General features: G+C 52.0%; 1 protein-coding gene across 5 annotated transcripts in view; it reads left to right on the top strand.

Annotated features, from left to right (window-relative positions):
* KCNJ15 (potassium inwardly rectifying channel subfamily J member 15) overlaps positions 1-25,387 on the top strand; it is a 48,477-nt gene that overhangs the window by 4,097 nt on the left and 18,993 nt on the right. Inside the window, exon 1 of one of the 5 annotated variants that reach the window (XM_045852496.1) lies at positions 21,288-21,402. The exons of 2 other annotated variants lie outside the window; for them this stretch is intronic. Coding sequence is in view for 1 of the 3 variants with exons in the window: in XM_045852492.1 (XP_045708448.1) it covers positions 21,704-21,804 (101 nt within the window). In the remaining 2 variants the exon portion in view is untranslated. Of the gene's footprint in view, positions 1-21,287; positions 21,499-21,617; positions 21,805-25,387 lie in introns of those variants that run through there. 2 more of the 5 variants (XM_045852495.1, XM_045852492.1) reach the window with 2 other exon arrangements.

Here is a 25,387-nt window from a genome sequence, read left to right as displayed (position 1 = left end):
GTTTCAGTAGAAGTTGCCCGGGGCTCGGGCTGACATTCTTGTGTGTTACTGGCACCAGAGGCTGATCAAGGTTTCATGGAGCTTGAAGGTTATGCAATTTGGGGCGTCTCTTCAAAGGAAAATGAGTGAAACATTATGACTGTAAAATTAAGTACAAAGCTTTCTGTACTTAAAAGCTTTGGAGGAGGCTGGTGCACACGGGGACCCGTGTCGTGTGAATTCATTACCTTCACGGTTAAGTCCATTCTGTGCTGTCCACCCTAAAGGCCCACGCTTGTTTCTTGAAGGAACGATTGAATTCATTTATACACATTCTAGCTGCTTACTGCTCTCTGAGTGACTCTGGGAAATGATAAGTGAATAATCATGCTTACCCATATTGAATGACCAGTGAGTGATATATCTGGAAAATTGATCTGGGAATATCAAGAATGCTTCTTGTTTCATTGGCACGTCTCGGTGAAAAGTAGATTTTTCCTGCCCGAGGCTGAACTAACAACGCATCGCCCCAGGGTAAGCTACTATGCACTCTGTTTTTCCTGCTGCTGGGAGGAGGGTTGCTAAAATGAATGGTACATTTTTAGCATTTGAAAAGCCCCCCAAGTTAAAACCTGAAGAGCAACACCGTGTTTGTTGTGAACCTAGAAGTAAAAAGGATATTAAATGCATGAGGAATATACTCCTCCTGCAACTCAAGGGTTCGCCCCAGCGAAATGTCTGTGTGGATGGCAAGAAATAGCCTCCTCTTCCCGGTTCCCACTAGTGCCCCTTCCAGGTCCGAGGGCAGTGAAGAGTGTCCTTTCTCGGTAAGAATGCTGGCTAACTTCGGGCCTACCGGGCCTCCTATTGACTCAGTGGTGTTTACGTCTTCAAATATTTGCAGATTGCTATCTCGCTCCATCCAGGTCCTGTTTGCCAAAGAACACAAGGTCGGCTCCCTGAAGCTGGCTTTCTGACTTCCTGAGTTACCCTGGGTGTCTGCTCCTACCCGTTGAGAGTCCAGGGGAAGTCGGCCTTCTGCTTTGAAACATCATGCAGTTTGGCGTCACCTGCACCCTTCCTACCAACCACACTCCCACATACCTGCTGGGAGTCACAGAAAATGCCAGAGTGCCGGAGCACCTGACTCCTTTGTTCAGAATTGTCTAAATACCAAGGGCCCACCCTGACTTCTATGTATTTTCAAAAATCCAGGGGAAAAATGCGTGTGTAAACAGATCGTGAGCTTCATCACCCACGGACACATACGTACACGTGACAACAGGCGTGTGGGTGGGTGTGCATTTAGCCAGAACGTTCACGCTGAAACCGACCGTGCAGGGACAGAGAGAATATTTCATTGTCAACACCGTCACAACACAATGGTGCTTTATTTTTAATGTTTTGTCCTAGTGAAGAAATTTGAACTCTACAATTTTCATCTCAGGGTCATATTAAAGACCAAGGGTCCCCCCAAATTGCCCTCTAGACAGTGTTTTTAAAAAGCGCTGTCATAGTGACACTGATGTTACTATCGCTCTTGAACAAAGGACCTCAGCGTTAAGTCACATGACTCGATTCTTGGCAACCAGCAGGCTACGATAATCTGATTAAGAAATTCCCAGGGTTCCAGCTTCTGGCCCCACCCCCCACAGGGCCCCTGTGGGCAACTGCACGGCTGGCTTCCCCGGGCAGGACAAAGCTGCCTGGGCAAGGAGAGGGGAGGGGACGGTTCCAGTGCCTTTGTGACTCTGTGTCCCAGGGAATGCGGGGCAATCCCTTCAAGGAGGGCCCTATGCTTCCGGTCTCGGGGCCTGGGGGCAGGAGCAGTCCCCGCAGCCGGAGGGCAGGAGGGGAGTTCTGACACACAACCAACCACGTCTGACAGTAAAGCCTCCTCTCTTCTGGGAGGTTCTGTCGGCACGCCAGGAGTCCTGCAGAGGGTTTTGTGCCATTCTTGCTCTGCAAGAAGCAGGGAGATGTGTATTCAGATGGGTTCGGGAAATCCGTCACGGTCATCATCTGCGGTTCCCTCTCGGAACTTCACGGTCGTCGTTACCTTATTAGAAGTTCTGCGGCAAAGACGTCCTTTAACTTTGAATTCTCAGCCATGCAACCGTGTTGGGCCACAGAACGGGGCCCCCCGCTCCACCTACCTCCTTGCGACTGCCACTCACTCCTCTGGCTAGCACTTCATGCAACCCCCCGGGGGACGCTTTTGTAGACAATGACTGGTGCGGGTGACGAGATGTCATGTGCTCCGAGGGAGGACACGCTCTGACGTCCCTGCCCCACTCGGCTGTCAGCTCACCTTCGTGCCCTAGCAACCCCCGCACAGGACTGGCCAGGCCCTGGGATTGCGAAGAGGCTGCAAACAGCTAGCTCCCCAGATTTATTTACGTTTCGTCTGTTTTTTTCTTTAAATCTACCTTATTCCAAGAAAAGGTTAGGTGAGTTTCCAAAGACTTATCCAGATCCCATCAATCAAATAGAATGAGCATTGTAAGCCACACAAACGTAATGTGAATTAAAAGAAAGATAAGGGTAGGCCTCAAGGAGGCAATTTGATAAAAACCATTGGCTTATATGATTTTTGTCTTTGTTCAAGAATCACACATGACGGGCATGTAGACCCACAGCAGCATCTTATTTGTGACTTCAGAATTGAGTGTAGGTTTTCCATACGCTTCCTGTCTGAACCTGGGGTTTCAGGCGCGCCTCGAATCTCCTCCTGCCTGGGCCAGGCACTGTGGAAGACAGGGACCATTCTGCTCTCGGGACCGGCTTGTTTTCTTTCCGTCTCTATGTGTATCGCTTCATCGTCTATACGTGGGATTATACACTTCTCCGTCGGCTTAGCCTCGGCTCCAGCACCAGCACCAGGGGAACACCGATGTCCTGCCAGGCCCGGGCTGGGAGCCTTCCCTGGAACTCCCTCGCCAGCCCGGACGCAGCCGGTTCACCCCACCTGGCTCTACCTCACAGTGGCCTGTTTCTCTCTGTGTGCTACTGGGTTGCAAGCTCAAGGGTCATCGAGAGTCTGCCTACCTGACTCTGCCGCGTTGTTCCCCAAGCTGGGCCCCAGCAACCCCGCAGGCCCCGCCCCCCACCCCCCCGCAGGCGATGCTCGTTGAATTAATATGCACGAACAAGGAGGCACACTTTTTTATAGCTACATCTTCCGTTGAATCATGACCTGATTCCACCCTATCCTGCAAACACACAACACAGAACTTCCCGTCTGAAGTGTTTTGAAAATTACATCTACCTAAAAACCTCCTGACGGGGGCATGTTCTCCCTTGGTGAACATTACAGAGTGATAGATTGGCCGCTAGAACGGCTCACATGAGGTGATCGAGGAGGGAGACATATTTTTATGAGTGAGAAGAAACAGGGTACCACGTAGCGACAATAGAGTGGCTGTGTAAACCCCATAGAGGGAAAATAGGAAACACGCAGAGGATTCTGGAAAGAAGGAAACTGAAATAAAACAGAAGTAAATGCTGAGCCGGCAGGGTTCGGTGTGGGCGCGTGCACTCCAAGTTCGATCCCGGGGAAGAAAATAGAGGGGGAGGGAATCCCCCCAAGGGGAAGGAAAGAGAGGAGGAGCTGCTGCGGCCCTGGGGTGCAGGGAGGGCCGGGACCCACGGTGTGGCCCTTCCAGGGGGCGGGCGGGGAGGCCCATCGCTTCCGTCTCCCTCAGGTGCCCTGCTCAGACACGGTCTGCATCAGCCTACCCGCGGCAGCAAATGTGTCTGGCTCTCAATGTGTTTTACATTTTAAGTCGAGAATTTTCTAAGATTTGCCCGTTTTAAAGGTGAAATATTATAGGGCTAAAGCTCACAGGGGCCACTTTCCTGTGATTGCAATCACATGTGTCTCGTTCCGCCCGGGAGCGGCCCAGCCCCACTCCCGGGTGTTCCCGGGTGGGAGGCGGCACGGGTGTGCATATCCAAACATAAGATTTATAATTACGGATATTAACTTGTCTGCTCCAATATCCTGTGAACGAACGTTCTCTAAACTGTGCTTTTGCACAGCGCTTTGTTTGATTTTCAAGATCTGAAAAAAAAAAAACCCCAAAAAACCCCAGCCTATGACTTACTAGCCCCATGGTCGGCAGAAATGTCTGTTTAATGAGTTTTTTAATCAGCCCTCATGAGGACCTGGACGGTCATCTTCTGACCCTCAGTAACGCCCAGAAGATAACGAGTAGAGAAGACCAGGCGTGGATGGAAGCAGAACGGGAGAAATAGTAAAAAGCAAATGCTCGAGCACAAGGACGGCTCTGGCGCCAGGGGCGCATGGGGAGGGGGACGTGAGGTCTTCACAGAGTGCTGGGGACAGCCAAGAAGGAAAGACCAGACCCCTGCAGGACAGTCAGGAGGGGCCCAGGGGCACCTGAGAGGACCTGGAAAAATGGGTGGGACTTCACAAGTCGTCCTGGGGAGGAGCAGCCGTCCGCGGCCAGGAGGACGCAGGCACGCCCGAGGGTGGGTGCCCCGGGGGGGACGAGCTTGGGAGCTGCAGTGCACAGAGGGGGCTGAGAGTGCTGCAGGGACAGAGCGGCGGAGGGAGGGTGCTGGCTGTGAGGAGGCCTGCGGCCCGCACCGCGGCGTGCTCCCCACAGGCCAGGTCTTTCTAGCTGCCCCTCGATGCGCACGATAGACCCCTATCCCGTAGGCTTTCTGAGCAGCCCTGCTTAAGAGGCAGTACACAGGATTGCAGTCTCAGGCTTCCAAAGGGCTGAGAAGCTGGGCTCTGAAGCGAGGTCACCGGTCTCTAAAGGCCACAGCCTGCTGTGTTGCGCCTTGGGAGGGGAGATGCAAGGACAGGCTGCCTGGGAAGGAGTGTTTGGGGTTCACGGAAGGTTGTGGGCACTGTGGGTTCTGAGCTGCTCTTTAGACATCAGTGTGACAGCGTGGGCCAAGGCACCGGCAGGGTCTGTATTTTCAGAGGCCGGGTCAGGGGGACGAAGAGGGGCAGCAACGCAGAGGCGTGAGGGAGGGACAGGGACACACCATGCAAGAAGCATCGAGGAGGCGGACACTCTGGGCTGGCCCCGGGTTAGTGGGGAGAGGAGGAGCTAACGATAGGTACACAGGTGGGAGACCGGGATGCCAGCGTTCGGAGCCCAGGCTCTGGAGAAGGGACCGGATTCAGGAGAATAATCTGAGCTCTGCTCCGGACGAGTCAGTTCTGGGTGGTCCTGCGACGGAGAAGGCCCGGGAGGTGCTGACACACAGATGAACTGTGAAGTGATGGGGTGACCCGCACGTCCTATCCAGGAACGGCCGTGAGGGTCAGACAGAGGATGCCGAGAGGGGGCGTGAAGAGAAATGAAAGGATGAGTGAAGACCACGGGGAGACACAGTTGTGGGGACGAGGGCGGGGGAAGAGACCACGCCCCCCAGGAAGAAAGAAAATGAACCCTCAGAGAAGCAGATAGAGGCCAAAGAGTCATCTAACCCAGACGCAGCCGACGGTGGGAGCTCTCTGAACAAAAGGTGGTTACCATGGGGACCACCCTGGACTCCTGCGTCAGAGGAGGGAAAGGGTGTGTTTGGGAGCTGGAGGAAAGAAGCCGTGGGGAGTCTGAAGGTGACCACAGGAAAAGATGGTGCAGGAGGGCCAGGGAGCCCCCTCCCAACTTACTCTTCCAATGAAAAGTCAGGAGGATCAAGAGTTAGTGTTTGACCCCCAAGTCAGGGTCCCAGAGGTCTGGAGAAAGTCTCCTTCTAAGCCTGTTTGTCACCAATGTCCCTTTTCCTCTATTTCCTATTCTGAGTGTGGCTAATTGATTCCTTCCTCCCTTAAAGGCAATCAAGTTACTCAATAAATTAACATGTATCATGATTTTACAAGGATGTGCTCAACAGGGAGGGGCGGGTACCTGTGTTTCTGAAGGAAGGTTCCAGCAACTCAGGAATCTTCCTGGACTGCTGGGGCACAGACCTGGATTTTACAAGCTGCGTGCTTCGGTGTGCTGAGTAGCCCTGGAGTAACTACCAGCCCATTCCTGAATGCGTTTCCATAAGAAGGGGGGAGAGAGCCAGTGTCCAAATTTGCTAATTACAGCAATGATTAAAGCAAGACTCTTCATTCTTTCGTAAGCTCAGCAACCTTTTGAACACAAACACAGGATCCAACAAAGATAGTCATAGGAGTGGGGGGTGGGGGTGGTGAATGAGCAGGCGACCCAGCTCCCTCGGACCCATGTGTTGCTGCTGGCTTCGTGCTTGCAGATGAAAGTTTGTTTTGCCGAGACAATCTTGTGGTTTCTCGGTGCTCCACAGTGAGGGAGTTAAACCTCAGCAAAACCGAAGTGCTCCAGTATAGTCTTTCTGAAAAATATGGAGGTGGGTTCTAAGAATCGCAGCCTTCATTTTCTTAGCAAAATAATTAAAATAATATTTTGGAAATTTCTGGATAAGAGACTATAAATATCTGATGAGAATTCTTGAAGCCCTACAGAAAAAAAGAAAAGGATGAAAGGGCAGTGAGGAAAAGGCCCTGGCTGGTCATTTTGCAATCGGACCTTCCCGGATGCGATTTCCAGGTGCGCGAACTCCTCGCAGAGCGTCTCGTACAGCCACAGCACCCTTGGGTGAGGCGCCGTGACGCGCTGGGCCTCAGGGTCTTGGCACATGGCGAGATGTGTGGGAAACAATTCGGCAGAGGTCGGTCCTCTCTTTCTCCGCTGCAGGCTTCCACCCGCGTCACCATGTCTCCCGCACCGAGGTGAGCACAGGCTTTTCCTTAAGGCGGCCGCTGGGGAGGACCACAAAAGGTCAGACTTAGAAGACAAAGTTGTGGGTCAGGCTCGCTCAGAGGCTGTGCGCTGCTCCTGCCAGTCACCCAACGTCTTGGTTTCTCATCTGTCAACCTGGGGAAATTCCACCGGCGGGGACCCCGGGAGAGTGACACGAAACAACTTCTGTGACGGGGTTGGGGAAGCTGCTTCTGTCTTCTACGAATCAGCAGGAAACAAGCATTTTCAAAAGGACCAAGCATGTGTCAACTTTCCCTTTTTATAAGGTTTCATTAAGAAAAAAACTTTATAAAGAAATACAGAATTCAACAGGCTAAGTCACCACCTTTACAAAAATGTTGAAGTAACTTTTTAATTTTTTTAAAGATTTTTTATTTATTTATTTTTAGAAGAGGGAAGGGAGGGAGATAGAGAGAGAAACATCAATGTGCGGTGGCTGGGGCCCGTGGCCTGCAACCCAGGCATGCACCCTGACTGGCAATCGTACCTGTGACACTTTGGTTCGCAGCCCGAGCTCAATCCACTGAGCTATGCCAGCCAGGGCTTAATTTTTTTTTAACTTATAAAAGGGATTATGCCCCTGTAGCTAGCACCTCAAACTCCGATGAACAACAGTTTGGACTGGGAGCGCTCCTTTCCTGGGTTTGCTTCTAGAAATGTCTGCTGTCCTCCCTGGAAACCGGACCAGGCATCATTAACCTGGTAATTATTTTTGGGGGGTCCTCCATTCCTTTCTGTTAAAAACATGTAAAAGCATTGCAATGCTAACTTTCTCCTCGGTTTTATAAGGCGAGGAGAGTGACAAAGAGAAAGACTGTGAACTTGGCATACAAGTGAACCATGCTCTGGAATTCGGGTGGGTCTAGGAAAAAGTACAGACTCCACTGGAAAACATATAAGGGTGTGGGAGAAATCCCCGTAAACTATAAACTGAGTGCATACTGCGCAGGCTGGTATGGAAAGAAACCGCAGCGCTCTCTGAAATCAGAGAAGAGGGACAGAGGGTACATTTGGCACCAGGTGTCCTGGGACTCGGGGATGTTGACAATTAGCAGCAGGCTTAACTGGATCTAGGGAACCTCATTAGCATAAGCACCTCTCTGGGCTTCCTGGAGCTGTGGGCTGGAGGACCTGCTGGCGGCCAAGGTTCTCCATCGCTCGACCTCAATTACCCACACTCCTCTCCCTCCTCCCCGCCAAGGGCCCCCGTTCCGTTGTTCTGGGTTCGTCCCCACCTCGCTGCCTTTGCCTGTGTGGTCTCTTTCCTGGAAGCCGTCCTTTCTTTCCCTTCCCTCTCAGAGTCTCATTATCCGCCCTCAAGCCCCCTGGGGGCCTGTCAGGCTCAGCTTTCCCTCCCTCCCAGAGTCTGACCACTTCCTCACTCCCTGAATTCCAGTTCTCCAGGCTGCACCAAACCCCTCACACGTCCGTGCCACGAGGAACTTGTCTATCGTGTCCCCAAGTGAACGTGTGTTCAGTGCGGGTGCCACCTCCCTCCCTGATCCGATGACAAGCTCCTGGGCCGCTGAGGGCATGTGGCCTGTGGCTGAGTGAGAGCCAGCCGCTCTTTGCAGAGTCCTGCTGTGCGCTTTGAGCTGGGTGCTTCCAGCTCACTGTTTAGATCCCCTGCCTAACACGAGGTGAGCTTTATTGTATCCCTTCTCCAAAAGGAGGACACTGAAGACCAGGGAGGGGAAATCACTTGTCGCAAGGGACCTGCCCGGTTACCTTCAGTGGATCCTGATACCAGCTTTCCGACGCTTCAGTAACTTGCCCCCTGTAGCTGCAACCAGAACACCTGAGATTTGAACCCAGATCTCTGTGGCTGGCCCCAACCTTTACTTTCTATATTGCATTGCTTCCCTAGCACCAAAGTGCTCCAGACAGAGTTGAATATGGGATAATATTAAATGAATATGCAGTGACTCATCCCATTTTGTCAAAACCAAGAGAATATGACAACCAGTGGAAAAATCTAACCAGAGCAGTGATATGCTCTTCCTCCCTCTCTCTACCTAAAGTCTTAATGTATTTCAAAATCACCATATAGGCATAGCGGTTATTTCTCAATATTTTATGTTTACTTTTAGAGCAATTTTAGGTTTGCACCAAAAGTGATAGGAAAGTACAGGAATTTCCGTGGATTCCCCTGCCCCGCCCCTCAGAGATGTGATCTGGCTTCAAATCTCAGGTCTCCTGGCTGCAGCTCTAGGGGGCAAGTTACTGAAATGTTGGAAAACTGGTATCAAGATCCATCTAAGGTGACCGGGCAGGTGACTTGAGACAAGTGATCTCACCTCCCTGGTGTCCAGTGTCCTCCTTTTGGAGGAGGGAGGTAACAAAGCTCACCTCGCGTTAGACGGGAACAGCGTCCAGCCCACAGGTACGGCCCCCTCCGTTCTCAACATCCCACGCCAGAGGGGGACTTTGTTTTTTTCACCAAGAAGGAATCTGCATGGACACATCATAACCACCCAGAGCCCATAGTTTGCATTAGGGTTCCCTCCCGGTGTTGCGAGTTTTGTGGGTCTGGACAAACGGGCAGTGACACGCATCCACCGATACCGTATTACACGGGGTAGTTCCGTTGCCCTGAAGCCCCTCTGTGCTTTCCTGACGCATCCCTCCCTCCACCCCTGGCAACCACGAGTCTTTTTCCACCCCCCTGGTCTTGTCTTTTCCGGAATGTTGCGCAGCTGGAATCGTGTAGTGAGTAGCCCTTTCAGATTGGCTTCTCCCGCCCAGTGACTGGCGTCGGTGTTTCCTCCGCGTCTCTCCGGGACTTGACGGCTTGCTCTTCCCGTGTGCTTGCGGCAGGACCGAGACAGCCCTCCACCCCCGCTTCTCTGTTGTATGGGAACAGGCCATAACGGTTTATATACATGTTCATGTCCAAGTGTGTAACTACCTGTTTCACCTGGGTCACATATAATTCCACATATGCCACACGCATCATAAACTTTTTAAATGCGGCGGGTATGTTTATGGCTCGGTTTCCCCAACAGCCAAAGGCATCTCTGCGCAGCAGGCCTGCTCCCAGCCACAGAGACGGGCCCCTGGGTGCCAGAAAGCCGCGGGGGTCTTAGCTGAAGGAACCTTTTCTTTCCCAGTCCTCCTAGTGGCAAGCCACCCAGAGAGAGCCTGAGACTCCCTTGAGATTTCGCAGCACGTGTAGGAGCTTGTCCTGCAGCTGCCCTTGAAGGGGGCTCCTCCCCAGGCCCAGGTGGAATCGAACGAGGAAAAGAGGAACCGAAACTCAGGGGGAAGCAGTACAGCTGAAGTGTCTCATCGCTGGAAACAGAGAAGAGGAGTGAGTGGGAAGAAACAGACACTGGGTTAAACATGTGCAAGTGTAGGAAAGGCGTAGGTGTACACTTCCCCTGAACTATTGGCACTTCTTCCTTGAGCTCACTCATCTGAGGGGCGGTTGTGCAAGGGAAATCCTCGGGGAGCGGAGCTGAGTGGCATTTTAGTAATTTTCTAACCGAAAGCGGTGAGCCTGTGCGCTGTACTGCTGGCGCCATATGATCCACCGGGCCCTGCCGGCCGGCCGGGCGGGGTCACTGCGATTCCGTGCAGGTGGCCCGCATCCTGGGCGGGGGTCACGGGAAGAGACTGCTTGCAGAAATGCACGAGCAGGTCCTTGAAAGCAAGGTGCACGAGATCCACCCAATGTCCTGAGAGGTTTCTAGGTTGTTCCCATTTGTCTGTTTGCTTTTACTTTCTAGGGTTAGAGTCAGAGGGCTAGGGTTGAGGTTAAGGGTTACAGTTTCAGGGGTAGGGGTTAGAGCAAGGGTTAAATTTTGGGGTCTAGTTGAGTGTTAGTGTTAGGGTCAGGGTTAGCACTTGGGGTCTGGATTAGGGTTTGTGTTGCTTTTAGAGTTAGGATTGAGTTAGGTTTAGGGTTAGGGATAGGTTTGGGTTTAGGTTTTAGGGTTAGGGTTTGGGGTCTATAGTTTTAAAAAATTTTTTTAAAGATTTTTTTATTTATTCACTTTTAGAGAGGGAAGGGAGGGAGGGAGAGAGAGAGAGAGAGAGAGAGAGACATCAATGTGCGGTTGCTGGGGGTTATGGCCTGCAACCTAAGCATGTACCCTGGCTGGGAATTGAACCTGCAACACTTTGGTTCGCAGCCCGTGCTCAATCCACTGAGCTACGCCAGCCAGGGCTATAGTTTTGTTGTTTTTTTTAAATGAAATTTATTGTTTAAAGTGAAACATTACTTAATACCACTATGTGAGTTTCGGGTATACAGTTCTATAATACAGCATCTGTAGGTTACATTGGGTGCTTGCCACCCAAGTCTCATCTCCTTCCATCGCCATATATTTGACGCCTTCACACTCTTCATCATCCTCCTCATCCCTCTTCCCTCTGGCAACCACCGCACTGTTGTCTGTGTCCATGAGTCTGTCTGTGTGCTTGTCTGTTGCTTTCTGTTTTATAACCCACATGAGTGAAATCGTATGGTTCTTGTCCTTTTCCGTCTGACTTCGTTCACGTAGTGTGATGCTGCTACGAGGCTCCACTAACCAGGTGTTTATGACGATTACCCGCCGCAAGGGGCTGCTTCGGAGCCTGGTGTTTTAGAAAGAAACCGCGCAGCCTGTGGCCCCGCACCCAGCCGGGCCGTGACAGACCGTGTGAGGACCACGGCAGCTCCGGGAACTGCTGCAGTGCGGGGTCCGTCAGACCGTCCCCTCTGGAGAGATCGTGAGAGCAGGGAAGAGCTCCTGGGGTCCCCAGGCACCTCGGAAGGATGACAACATGCTGTGTGGCCGTCTGGGCCTGGGTGGTGGTTCTGCACAGCAGCGTTTGTTGCCAAATAGCTGTTAAAAAACCTGGGGTTCTATCAGACATGAATACCTTTTGACTCGAGGGGGCTGCCTTTCGCCCATAAACACCCAGGTTCTGTGCTACAGGCCCTGGAGGCTGGGGGAGCTGTGTCCTTGGAGGTGGGCGAGGGATGCTGGAATGCCCAGCTCTGCCTCCTGGGGTGGAGGGCATGATCTTGCCCACTGTCTCAGCTGTCAGTCACATAAGCACTGGCCAATAGGTGTGGGCCGCACACACGCCCCACCCCCAGCAGCCCAGGCTTCCTCCTTTAGAGCCAAGCCCCTCCCTCATTTCCCCAGACCTCTGGGCTCTTTGGCTGGGCTGGGCCGCAACACCTGGATTTAAGGTAAGACCCCCCCCCCCGCCCCCCCTCCCAAGGGCTGGCCACTGATCAACTAGGAAAGGGAGCACAAAACACCCAAACCGCAAAGGGCCAGGACTTTCTAGAAGGTTCAGCCAAAGAGATTAATTTTAATCTCAGACACAACCTCTTCCCTGATTTTCACTCTTTATTTTCAGTGAGTATGTATTGTACTGATTTGAAGAAAACTCCTGCGTGTGAAACTGCTTAAAAATCACCAAGCAGTACTCAGTGAGATTGCAAATAAAATACGGTTTTACCTTTGTAAGGAGAAGAGTGGTTAGCACCCGTACCCTAACTGTAAGGACTGAAACCTCAGTTATATATTTGCATAAGCAAAGCTTTGGGGTATAAAACTAATAACAATGCCTCAAACAAACTTGTAAAAATAGCCATTATTTGCTCATTCAGATTAAATTTACAAATAAATTAACCTGTTGAATTAGAGCCGAGTTTTGAGTCTGACAGACCGTGATCTCCATGACAAGCTGTGCGACAAGTTCACTCTCTGAAAAAGCACCGATACTTCGGTTTATTTCCTTCTTGATTTTGTATAGTGTTACAAATCTCATTGCATGCGAGAAGTGATATGATCCTTAAATGATTAAAGGACAGCAGATAACTGTTCATCTTCCCTGACTGTCCGCCAGCCACATTTTATCTTAGGGTTTCAGAATCTACCCAAGGCCTGATTAACTCTTCCTCACAGTTTTTGAGCGTGATAAATGAGATCCCACTTACATTGCTCTAAATTAATGTGGGCTCTGTGTGGTGAGGCATATTTGCTTAAGTATTTCATATTCCTATCTACGACCACCTTAATACTTGAAAAACTCTTCTTCCTTTCTTCCTTTTCTTCTTCTTTCTTTATATGCTTTAACCAGTATCTCTCCCTTTTCTCCCAAAATTCACAAAGCAATTTCCCCAGCTTGTAAGTATGAGAACGTATTCATCTCTAGTCATTCTAGCTGACCTGTTTCAACGTTCCATCAATGACCTGTCAATTACCCTATTCAATTACCCATGACACTTGAGGTTGCTGCTACCAAAATTTACACTGTGCATTTCCACGGGACAATGTATTTTAAAACCAGGCTGGTTCATAAAACGAAGGACTCTGTGCACACCAGCCTAACTGAGTGGCATTCTCTCAGCTGAGTTTCAAACGCCGACAATTAAACACTTGATGTAAACGTTGAAGAATAAATTCATTTCCAGAATTTCACGTGCTCTCTGATGTTCACCGTGGACCGTGCTGGAACAGAACCTTGAGGTCATTTTGCCCAACCCTCTCATTTCACAGATGAGGAAAACAGGACTAATTGATACCCAGCAATGCTAAATTACAGCTCTTCTAAAACTAGATAGCAGCGTGAGCAGGCTTCCTAACGTGTTCGGTGACTGTATAGACTCCATGGGCTGATGAGTGTGCTGTGACCTTGAGCGTTTATATTCCGTGGTTTTCAAGTGTTGATGTTTCTAACGTGGTATTTGTGATCCCCAGTCCCGGCCATCTATTACCCCCCGGCACCCTTGCCAATCCCCAGCTCTGGGCGGCCCACCTCTTCCTTGCTCCGGCAGGGTTCCCGGGCCGCCCCGCCTTGGCAAAGTCAGGAGAGGGGTACCCAAAGGTGCCCGTTCGTGCCTGGGAGCCTGTGCAGGGCCCTCGCAGCTGGCTGAGCTCCTGTCTTCCTTTCCTACTGCCTCCCCGACACGCTTCTCCAGTGCTGACTCGAGTTCATTTCACACCCTTCAGCCCCTTCCCCTCACACCCAAGGACCACCGTCCCCTGGACTCAGTGCAGTTCCTGAATGTTCACCCTCTGCTGCTCAAGGTTTTCCATTTTTTCTCTTTCTTCTCCTTCCCCACAACAGGAACACACGCTTCATGGCAGCAAGCACTTGGACTGCACTGTTGAGTCCCCGGGGACTGGACCAGTCTGGGCCAGAGCAGGTGTTCAGCAGATACATGTGCAGTAGACACACCGCTTCTCCTTCCCTCCTGCCTTGTGCAAACAGGTGTCACTTTCCTTTCCAGGACTTAACCTCCCCGGGAGACTCAGTGCCTCCTTGTCCACCCTCAGACCTTTGACCTCTACGTCCTGTCCCCTTTCTTGAAATCTTGCCCCTCTAGCTGTCCGCTCTGATGAGTTTACACGCCTTTCAACCCTCCGGCTGCTCTCTCTCCAGCTTCTTTGCTAGAGAGTCTTTTCTCCTCCTCTCCAAATATCTGCTCTCAGCTGCTTTCTTCTCTTCCTATTTTTTTTTTTTACATAAATTTCATTGACTCATCTTTGGTCAACTTCTACTTCTTGTGCAGTGACTTCCAAACCTCCATCGCCATCCCCAAATTTACTTCCTGGAAACAGGCACCTCAAAGTGGGCGGGCTCCGAGTCAATGTCATCACAATGTCTTGGATACCCTCTGCTTTCCATCCCAGTCTTCCCCTTCATCGAGGCCCCAAATCCCCGAGGTCTCTCAGCCCCGGTTCCCCCGTCACCACTTCACGTCCAATAGGGGCACGGGTCGCACCTGGTGGTAAACCAAGGTGGATATGTCCCCAAGTTCATGTGTTGCTTGGGTGAATTCAGAAGCCTCCTAAGTTCTCTTTCTGTAGCTACCCTCCTTGTCTCCATCTGTCCGGCTAGCAGAGCCTGGCTGCTGCTTCCTGCTGAAAGATCAAATTTTCAGTTTTATTCCCAGGGCCGTTTAACACCAGTTGCCAGTCTAGCTCTCAGTGCAGCCTCACACTAACTTTCTCGAGGTACTGCAGAGACTCTCAACCATGGACACACCTTAGGAGCAAACGGGGAGCTTTAAAAAAGTACCAAAACTCAGGCTCCTGCCTCCATATATACCTCTCCTTGCCCCCACTGGTGATTCTGATTCAATGGGCCATAACATTTGGGCATGTTAAAGCCCCCCAGGTTTCTAACAAGCAGCCATGGGGAGGATCACTGATGCACGCTATGACCCCAGCAAGTGAGAGTACTCAGGGAAGTACTTTACCACCACCCCGTACTTTTGTGTGGGCAGTTCCTCTTGCAGGCAATTGTCCTTCCCCTATTTCTTCTTCCCAAATTCTTGAAGACCTTTGTGATTCTTCCAGCTGGAAAGCACTGACCCTCCTCCTGGAATCCCTTAATATGTTTCCATATATCACATTCATACACGTGAGCTGAGAAGACTGTTATATACAGAAATATAGAGTAGAATGACACACAGTCCCCGCCTTTACACAGCATACAACTCTTGTAGAACGAGAGAAAGCATGAAGCAATGATTATCATTCAGTTTTATGCTAAGAGGTATAGAAGTGTCCGTGACATAGTGTTTAGATATGAGGGAGTCTATTCTGTTTACTAAATAACAGTTTATGTATGTGTCATCTCTTCTACTGGATGGTATATTTTTGAGGGCCAGGACCACATACCACTCACCTTTGTGTATTTCAAAGACCACGTCTTTCTTACGATAGTGTTAAATGTTTGCTGGACAAGTGACTGAGTGAGCGAATGGATGGCGTGTTGGAGATCCATCGTCATTGGGGGAGAGCGGCCCTCTGGGGCCATAGAGCCCTAGGTCAGTGTCTGGCCAGGGCAGAGGGCATCTCACCGGAGGTCCAAGACCCACGCCATCCTTTGCAGTTCCAAGTTCTGTGTGAGTTTCATCATCTCCCCATCATCGTTCCACATTTTTAAAATGGTAATAAGAATAGCCTATGAGAAACGAGGCCCAATGTCTCATGATTGAAAGGTGGTAACGGGTCTGCTCAAAATCAACTGAGCCCCTTTGGTTTTAACAAATGAGTGCCAGAGATCAAGTGGGCCGGTGGGATGTCTGACGGGAAGAACAACGGGGGGCGGGAGGATTAGGAGAAACATCTGCCCACCCAGCGGAGCCACGGGCTCCCCTCTGTCCCTCCGCACCGTGCCGTGATCTTCAAGTTAAGCCCGTGAGCGTCTTACAGATGTTGCCAAGACAGCTGCTGAAATGGCGCCCAAATGAATGAAGACACAGAGGACCGATGAGCCAGCGTCCATGTGAAAATAATTGTGCTTCTCCAGTGGGAACCTTTAATCTTCCCAGTAACTACAGGTATGATCAATCATTCCATACGAAGGAAACCATCCTTAGGAAGCAAAGCCATATCTGAACATCCGCATGTTCTTTGCGGACACGAGTGAGCCATAGCGGAAGAGTCAGTGACCAGCTGAGATGAGGGGGCCGGTCTGGCTTCCGGGGGCGTCTGCATGCGAGCAGGTGAGAGGGAGCGCTCCTTAGCCCGGAGGGTGTCCATACCACGGAGACTCATTTCCCACAGAGGCGGAACGATGCACACATATAAATCACCTCAAAGAAGCAATTTCGAAAGTGTCACCTGTAATGATATGTTAAAACCACTCACGGCTTTTAATTAATGGATGGATTCTTAATCCACTTTTGATTCATTGGTTGACTCATTCATAGAGTAAAGAGTATGAGTCAGTAAGCCTCTTCTGATCACACGCTACGGAGTGCATGCCAGGGGTTATGTTGTTGTGGGTACAGAGATGAACGCGGCCCAACCCCTGCCCTCTAGGGACTTGCCTTGTGGACGGGAAACTGATGCACTCAGCGAAAGTCATGACGCTGTGCTCAGTGTAGCAATGTTATAGTTCAATGACAAGGGAGAGTTGGGGTCTTAAAAGAACCTGCTGTGCAATGAGTCGGCTGTGGGAAGAACCACAGCGGCACCGAGGACTCCAGTATCAGGGTGGGCTCTCCAGGCAGGGGAGATGTTGGGAGGAAAGGAGAGTAGCAGGGTGGGGAGCAGCACGCAGTGCGTGCAGACATGGAAGCAGCCCCCCATCGCTGAAACATGGACGATGGAGTGGGGAACCTCCAGGGACGGGACCGGAGTGCTAGCCAGGGGCCAGAGCTTGGAAGACGGGGACACAGGGCAAACGGTTTAGACAGCATCATGCAAAAAAATAAAGAATAGTTTGAGGGAGGACGCAAGGAATGGATGTAGACAAGTTCTCATTGTTGAAAGGTTATACTCGCATTTAGAGAGATCGGCTTTTAAAGGAAGTCAGATTGAGAGGGGTCAAGAGCAAACCAGGGGTGCAGTGAGCGGCAGCCACCCCAGGGCGGAGGAGCAGGGAACGGGAGCAAGAATGATCTAGGAGATAAACCCCAAAGACCGTGTACCTGTGGTCACAATGGGAAGGGCAAGAGGCCGACTTCAGCATCCGGCTCGGGCTACCCAGGAACCACACATAGAAATAAATAACACAGGGACAGGGGCAGGTTCAGGGTGAGGAGTACAAACAGGGTGGCGCAGTCCTGACTCACTGTTAGGAACCCTAACTCGCAGGCATGATGCTGCCCGTGTCCACATCAGTGAAGAGTCACGTGTGTGGTGAGGCTCTGATAGCTCATCGATACACATCGTATGCAGGTGCGTTCTTTTAGAGACCCAGTGCTGCTTTCCAGAACGGGAAGATCCCAGCTCCCTTTGCTTTCCTTCACTCATTCATTCATTCCTTCATTCACTCACAAGCATGAAACCCCTGCTAGAACCTAGCCCCTGGCACATACAAGAGAAAATATGCCAGCTCCCATTCTAGTGAGAGGCACTGGGGCCTGATGGATAAAGAGCTGACTTTTGAGTCTGATAGACCAGGATTTAAATATTGTCACCACTACTGACTGGTTGTATAGCCTTAGGCCAACTTGCCTGAGTCTCCATTTATTTATTGTCACCAGGGTTTGCCAGTCCCTCGGAAATGGGGTGTTGAGTATACGAACTGCTAACACAGTGTTGGCTAGGTGTCCGTTCCCAACGAATGGTGGTTGTGAATCCAACAACTACTATTGAAATTAGAGCTGGACAAGTAAACGGGAAACCCCCTTACATGGAGATAAGTGCTCTGGGGAACAGAAGCCCAGGGAGGCAGACGGGGAGCACCTAACCCACGGGAACAGGGAGAGGAGCACCCACCTGGAATGGGCAATGTATCAACAGACAGACAGCAGGGGCAGGTGGAGAGAGGGGAAGGGCTCTGCAGCAGATGGCTGGGCACATGGAAAGACACCGAGTCAGCCACTGGAGCACCAGTCCGTCTGAGTCAGTGCGAACCATTCGGCAGGTAGTAGGCTGTGTGGTGCGGGGTGGCGGGGCGGCAGGTGCCAAGGTGAAAAGGCAGGTGGGACGAGCTCCTGAAGGGTCTCACGTGCCATGTTCGTAAGGTCGGAAGCTGAGGCTCTTTTTGGCCTGCAGAGAGTGCGGCCGCTGGGCTGGGCGGCTGAGGAATGGTTTGGGGGGAGCACTGAGGCCGCGTGGTGGGGAGCGCTTCGGAGGGAGGGTGACTTGAGAGGCGGACCTGCTGATGGGGCTGTTGTGGTCACTGAAGAAAGGATGTTTAAGTATCTTTAAGTGCCTGATGGCCTACGGAGGAGGGGAGGTGGCCTGGGCAGCGGATACTGAATCGAGGCTGTGCGCCGTCCCAGGGGAGACCCTAAGCTGTTCCTTGACTGTTGGTTTGGAGGGACGAGAGAGGCCTGGGGCGGGGGGAGACCCAGGGTCTGGGCTTTCTGAAGGTTCTCCGAGGCTGTGCGGGAGGGCACAGGAGTGTGTGTTCAGTGAGAAGAAACCACGTCGGGGTGTGGGGACTTGGAAGCAATACCATCAAAAGGACCGGAAGAAGAGGAGGTGTCTAAAAAGGCGATGAGGAGGATCCAGAACAGGGGGAAGACTTCGGAGAAGACCGTAGCAACAGTCTGCAATGCTATGAAGGGTCCAATGAGAGGAGAACTAAAACGTGCCCACCGGCTGAGCTGTCAGCGACTCCGGCGGAATGCCGTGGGCGCGGACTCACTTGCGTGGGCCGAGGAGCCACCACACGACCACTGGGGGAGTGGAGGCGCACTGGCATTTCTTGCCTCCCCAAAATGCTTCTCTGCACTTGGTTCTGTTCCCCAAAGCTTGGCTTGCGGTGCAAGGCACTCTCTTCTCAGCTGAACTCCTTGCCTCTTCCCACGACCCAAACAGGCATGTTGGCTTTGTCGTTTCATGGGGTTCTTTACTAAAGATCAAGAGGAGACAGGAAGTGACACATAGAACAAACAAGAGGACACTACCACGGTCTCTCGACCAGGGTCTCCTTCCCAGCGTCACCCCCTGAAAATCAGAGCTCTTGGCTGAAAATAGGGATGAAGATAAAACATTAAGAATAGGCCAAAACCCTGGCTGATGTAGCTCAGTGGATTGAGCTCGGGCTGCGAACCAAAGTGTCGCAGGTTCGATTCCCAGTCAGGGCACATGCCTGGGTTGCAGGCCACGGCCCCCAGCAACCGCACATTGATGTCTCTCTCTCTTTCTCCCTCCCTTCCCTCTCTAAAAATAAATAAATAAAATTTTTTTAAAAAAGAATAGGCCAACTAGGTTTCATTCAGGGGCCAACTCACTTCAAGTGGCCAATTCAGGGCCCCTTGGAATTTCCTCTTCCATCCTCTCCATTGTTCAACATGAACTTGTGATCTTGCTTAGATGTCAACGCGGCTAGAGGCGGAGTCCTGCGGGGCTGCATTATGTGTGTGTAGACTGGGGACCTAGATCAGAGGAAGAATCTTTCTGGTTCAATCATCCATCCCTATTCATTGATGCCAGTTACCTAACCTAGAAGAGGTAGATATTTGAAGACGTATTCGCAGCCACTAGTGTGTAGCACAAACTGACTCAGGCATTAGGCCAAAGCATACGGTTCAAATTCGACCCAAGTCGTCTTTGGAAAGTTGTCCCAGGATGTACGAACATGACTTGCTGGGTGAGCTTGCAAATGAGGAGAATCATTTTATTCATCAAGAATCCACCAATAATGTGCATATGTGTGTGCGAGCTCTCACAAATACTCATCGAGTACTGGGTGTGCGTATTTCGTTTTCTCCTCTTCCTTTGGTCAAGGAGCACTGGTGACCCACTGACTCCCAGCACCTGTGTCCCAGCAGGGTGAGGGTGTCTGGAGGTAGCTCGTGTTAGCGAGACACTCCCGCCTTGCCCCTTCCGCTGAACGTCAGCATCACAGGGTCTTCGGCAATCGGGAGTGGCGAAGACCTCGGTTTCCAGCTATGCTCCTCATAACGGAAGTTTCCCAATATAAGCCCAACACTGGAAAAGAACTGCCGACTGCAGGGCTGCCTGTAACCCTGGGAGGTGGCTTATGCACAGTGCTTTAAAAAATAGTAATGAAGTCCGCTAGTGACCTTGGCCTTTCTCCCATCGTTAAAGCCACACGCCCCACAAGCTTGTCAGAGGCCTTTGCCCAACCGAGTTCTGGGAGAGAAAGCAGCCTTCCCGACCACCATGGCTTCTTTTCCTGGGGATGGGTCCCCTCCGCTCCCAGCATCTTGAGGGGAGCTGGCTACGGCTGTTCTGTGGTGGGAGAGATGAGACCCGCCCCAGAGGCTGTCCGTGTTCTGTGCTGCAGTCCGGACGGGGACCCGGGGTGGCAGAAGGCTGATCGTGACTCGTGGTGTGGCCCCCTCCCCCTCCTCGGCTCCACATCGCTGGGAGCCTGAGCTCAACCCAGACCCTCTGAATCAGAATTTGCATTTCAATAGGATCCCCACGGATCCCGTGACTAAGCGTGGGCCTAAAGGAACGATTCAAACTTCTACAGTCCCCCTACGCAAACACCCACCTGCACACACACACACACACACACACACACACACACACATTGATATATACACATACAACAAACACATTTTTGAGCTGCACTTATATTATGTACATTTTTAAATATGCACAGTATCTAAACATCGAAAAGGCTGCAGTTGAAGCTACACTTGAACGGTTCTGTTGCTATCACTTCCTTGCTGTGCCCTCTAGGGTTACTGTGGTCCCGCACGGCAGAGGTGCCCGGCCTGGGGAAGCAAACGGAGCCGAAGGCCTCATGCAACACGAAACACACTTGGAAAGTAGCTTGTTGGGCTACGTGGAGTATGTGATACCCCGAGTGCTGATCAGTTTGGACAGTTTGAGAAATGTAAAGCCCTCATTTCCTCTTCGAGGTAGAATATTAAAGAATATTCGTTGTGCTGTGAATCCAAACAGGAAGTCTAAATCTTTATTTCTCACTCAGTCATTCACGTCAGTGACGTATACGGACCCCTCCCTATCCCCCACCCCCTCGAACTGGCGTCCTCTCTGACCCAGAACATCACAGCCCCTGATCGTCCAATGAGCTTCACCAGCTATTAAACTGGGGCGGCCCTGCGTTGGCTGGAACGGCATCTCCGCGCACCCCGTTTCTCCCTCAAACGTCAGGTCTCTGCGGTGTCTCGGGGCCGTGCCGGCATCGGTGTGGAAAGAGGAAATGGACACCCGACCACAGAGCTTTGTTTCGAGAGAAAGGGAAGTTCCGAAACAGACCACCATCACAGCTACACCTGGAGTGTCACTGGGAGGTGTGGACGATGCGCCACGGGCGGAAAGAAGGGGGGGCCAGAGGCAGCCTTCTCAAAGCTGGAGGAGGTGACCCCAGAACAGGGCCTTGGGGGGAGGTGAGTTGGAGCGTGGCGGGCACAGGGCGCCGAGAAGGGCCGCGGGGTGCAGGGGCGTGTCTGAGCACAGGGCCGGGCAGGAAACCTGCTTTCTCAGCGCTCCTCCTGGGCACAGCGCAAGCTCATCCGACTCGGGCAAAGAGACGGAGCCCCGTGCTGACACAGAAGAACAACCCTGCACACGCTCTGACCCCTCGGCGCTCGGATGTGTGCCGCTGGAACGTCTCTGGGGAGACTTCTTTCGTACGGTCTGGCTGGCTGGCCGGCCGGCCGGGGCTGCGTGTGGGAAGTTGCTGGTGGGGCAGAGTGAGTACTTCTCGTTTACAGTGAGATCTGGAGTGTGGGGCTGGTCCGGGCTAGGGAAATTGAATTTTCAGATTAACTGCATGAAAATGGAAAATCTGATTGGAAAAACCTTCCTGATTTTGTTTTTCTTTGACGAGATAACTGCTGCCCACATTTTAGAGGCATTTATTTCGGTTGAACCCTGCCTAGAGAGAAAAATCAGAGTGATGGGACTGAATATTCAGCTTTATCGGATAACTTTCTATTTAACTTAACACGTTTAGCTTCGCCATGATTTTTAAAGACTACATATTTCAGATTATAGATGTTTTGTGAACTTAAAATCCTTGCTGTGTTTTTTGGTGATGGGGTTAGTCTGAGTGTTTTAATGTTACAACTAATGCAGAGAACAGGCCCACACATAGTCCTGACACACGTTTCTTATTCATTCTTAGACCTGCACTTACTGGGTCAAAGAGTATACATCATTTTGAACTTTGGGTAGAACTGGCCAAGTTGCCACCAGCAAGAGCTACGCCAAAGGACTCTGTCAGACACCACGCACGAAGCTGTTCTCCTCTGCGTGCTTGTGCGCACGGAACACCGGCGTGGTTTTCAGAACCTCGGGTTGGCGGCGAGTGCTGTCTCTTGGGCCTGCGGCTCCTTCTTGGGCTCCTTTGCCAGCCCTCCAGGGGCTGCCCCCACCCCGTGTCTGCTTACATGCCTCGGATCCCATCTGTGGGCCAACAGGACAGGCAGTCCTCCTGGCCGGCCCCGTCCCAAACGTCAGACACGTCAGACCCAGGGCCCGTCTCTGCTCAGGCGTCCCGGGCCACCCCTCGCACCCCCTCAGACTTGACCCCCCAGGCTGGGCTCTTCCGCATTGACATCATGTATTGCGTGAGGTCCAAACCGATAGACTATCGAGACACCCAAGCAAGGGGCTGTCTGATAACATAGGAGTGATGTTCACATTACAGAGGAAGATCCAGTGTCCTCTAACTCAGTAAACGAGTGCCCACCCCAGGCACCTCATTTCCAGGCAGGGATGTCAGGGGTCATCGCTGAGACTTTGCCTGTCCACCCTCGCCGCTGCACCCACCCGCCAGAGGTGCCCCAAGACTCTGGCTGGGATGGGGAACACGGCGCAGTCCACCCGTACGCCCCTTGTCCTGGCCGCAGCCCTTTAGGCTTGGATGCCCGGAGCAGCGCAGTGGTCAGCCAGGCTTCTAGCATCTGGGCTTGCTGCTTTCTGACCCCTTCTCCCACTGGGCCAAAGACAATGACCTTGACAAGCAAGTCTGACTCTGTCTCTCCTGGGATCAAAACCCGAGGTGCCTGTTTTCCTAGGATGCAGGGACGCCGTCCTCATGGAGCCCACGGAGCCCTGTGGGGTGTGCCTGTGCCCTGTGCTCCTGCCTGACCCCCACCACTCTCCCCCCTCAATATCCAGTACCCCGTGAGCTCCACGCCTTTGCAAATGCTAGGGGTCCCTCTCCCCGGAACACACATCTCTCTCTCTCCTAGCTGGCCTCCTAACCAGCCACGTAAGTCCATACATGTCCACCCTAACGCCACCTGCTAGGGGAGCTGCCTTGACCTGCAGACAAGGGCCTGGTATGCTCCCCACGCTCTGTCCTCTCATCCGTCCTTGACCTCCTCCCTAATTCTCTCCTCCCTAATTCTCTCCACAGCCATCTTTAAGTCACTCATCTAATGGTTTACTGCACCCTCCCCTGCCCTATTGTGAGCTACCTAAAAGCGAGGGCCCCATCAGCCTTGTTTACTGCAGGGCTCTAGTGCCCTGCATGGTGCTGAGCATGTAGCAGGTGCTCAGCAAACCCTTGAAGTACAAAGGTATGGATAAGTGTTGTTAAAATGTCTTCAAGTTGTCTTTCAATGTATGCATTTTCTTGAATTGTATATTTATAAACATTGCCATTTGGGGGAACAAGAAAGTTTCTATAATCACCTTGCGACCCCTCTGCTCTCATCTGTGGGGAATGTAATTTCCTCTTGTAAGCTCTGTGTTGTGTGTTGTTGTTTATTGTAAACACATAATGATAGCTAACTTGTATAAGAACGAGTGTGAGTAGGCAGAGTTTTATGGTGCTTTATATATTTTAACCTCGCACGACCCTGTCACGCACAGGAATTATTATTATCGCTATTCTGCAAATGGGGAAACCGAGTCTCTGAGGGGTTAAGTGGTTCGAAGCCTCACGGCTGTGAATGGAAGCAGGACTCTCAACCTTGACTCTACACTGTCCTTGAAGAAGTGTTGAATCTCGGTGGACAGAGGAGGTCCCATTCCCCCTGACTTCTGCAGGACAGCTGGGGTTAATGGAGAAGGGGAGAGGGGACACTTGGGGGAAGCAGGGGGCGGTTCGGGGAAAGGCCAGTCCCCATGCAGGCCAAGTCCTGAAGCGAACAGGCGGGAGGGGAGCGGGAGCCAGGGCTCGCGAGAGCCTCTTGCGTCACAAAGGTGTTCGGGGTCTACCCTGCCTGCCGAGGGGCCACCGGACGGTGGGTGGGTGGAGGGGAGCGTTGTCCGCTGACACTCTCTCTCTAGATGGGCGAGCCTTCTGTGTCCTGGTCACGGCTGTCACGAAGCCTTGGCGACTGAAAGTTGCACGTGACTGAGCAGTAAGGTGACAGTGAAGTTCTGGCTGCCCAGTTCTGAGACACACGCACGTAAGGCTGTAAAGACAGGGGGTTCCGTGTGTGTCTGTCTGAGCTGTCCTTTCCTCCTTTGTTTCCACATCAGGAGACACTGTACCATGACTTCCGAGCAGGCCGTTGTGACATCTCCCCAGGGCAGCTCCGCAAGCGCCCGCGTGACGGTCCCTGTGCACTCCAGTGCACGTGGCAATGCCCCGGGGGACAGACGGGGAGTTAACTGTGCTCCCCACTGGGACGCGTGCCCGCTGCTGCCACACAGGAAACGGTAGCTGGAAGGCTGATCGTTGCAAATGTCGGGAGGGTGTCTGTGGGGAGTCCGGTCATGCAGGGTTCCCCAGCTTAGCTGACCTCTGTGACGTCATCAGGAGGATGGCGTGTGGAGGCCCCCTTCACAGCAGAGTTCACTTACACCCAGGTTCGCGGGGCCTGGAGAGGTCGGGCTGGCTTTCGGGAGGATCTGTGACCTTGCACGGCAAACAACAGTTTCCTCCAACCACCTCTGAGTAAACTTTCTACACGGGTCCCTACGAGTGTGCGACGCAGTGCCATCGCAGCGGCCCCCACTGTGACTCCGTCACTGTAGAGATCACAGGGCTTCCACACGGCGGCTGCTTCGGACACCTTGACCATGTGTGCTCACCGCGCCATCAGACCGCTAGGTCTTAACCCACGAATGCTCGGGGGGAAAGCACAATTCTGGTTTTCAGAAATGTTTTCAAGAGTGTGTTTTCAAACGACTGGTGTCTTTTGTGATCACAGTTTTATTTTTATCTATTTAAACAGTGTCTGAAAAGGCAGGCAGGCAGGCAGGCAGACACCTTAGCAGTCCGCCACAAGGAAACACAGCACAAGAATGGTTAAGACGCCCCGAGCTCAGATATTCAAACGAGACCAGCTTACGAGGCTTCCCGACACCGGGGTG

This window comes from Phyllostomus hastatus, unplaced genomic scaffold (assembly GCF_019186645.2).
Source record: "Phyllostomus hastatus isolate PE091 unplaced genomic scaffold, TTU_PhHast_1.1 phas_contig_948, whole genome shotgun sequence".
Lineage (NCBI taxonomy): Eukaryota > Metazoa > Chordata > Mammalia > Chiroptera > Phyllostomidae > Phyllostomus > Phyllostomus hastatus.
Note: the sequence above shows the minus strand (reverse complement) of the source record. Positions and strands in the feature narration are given on the sequence as shown.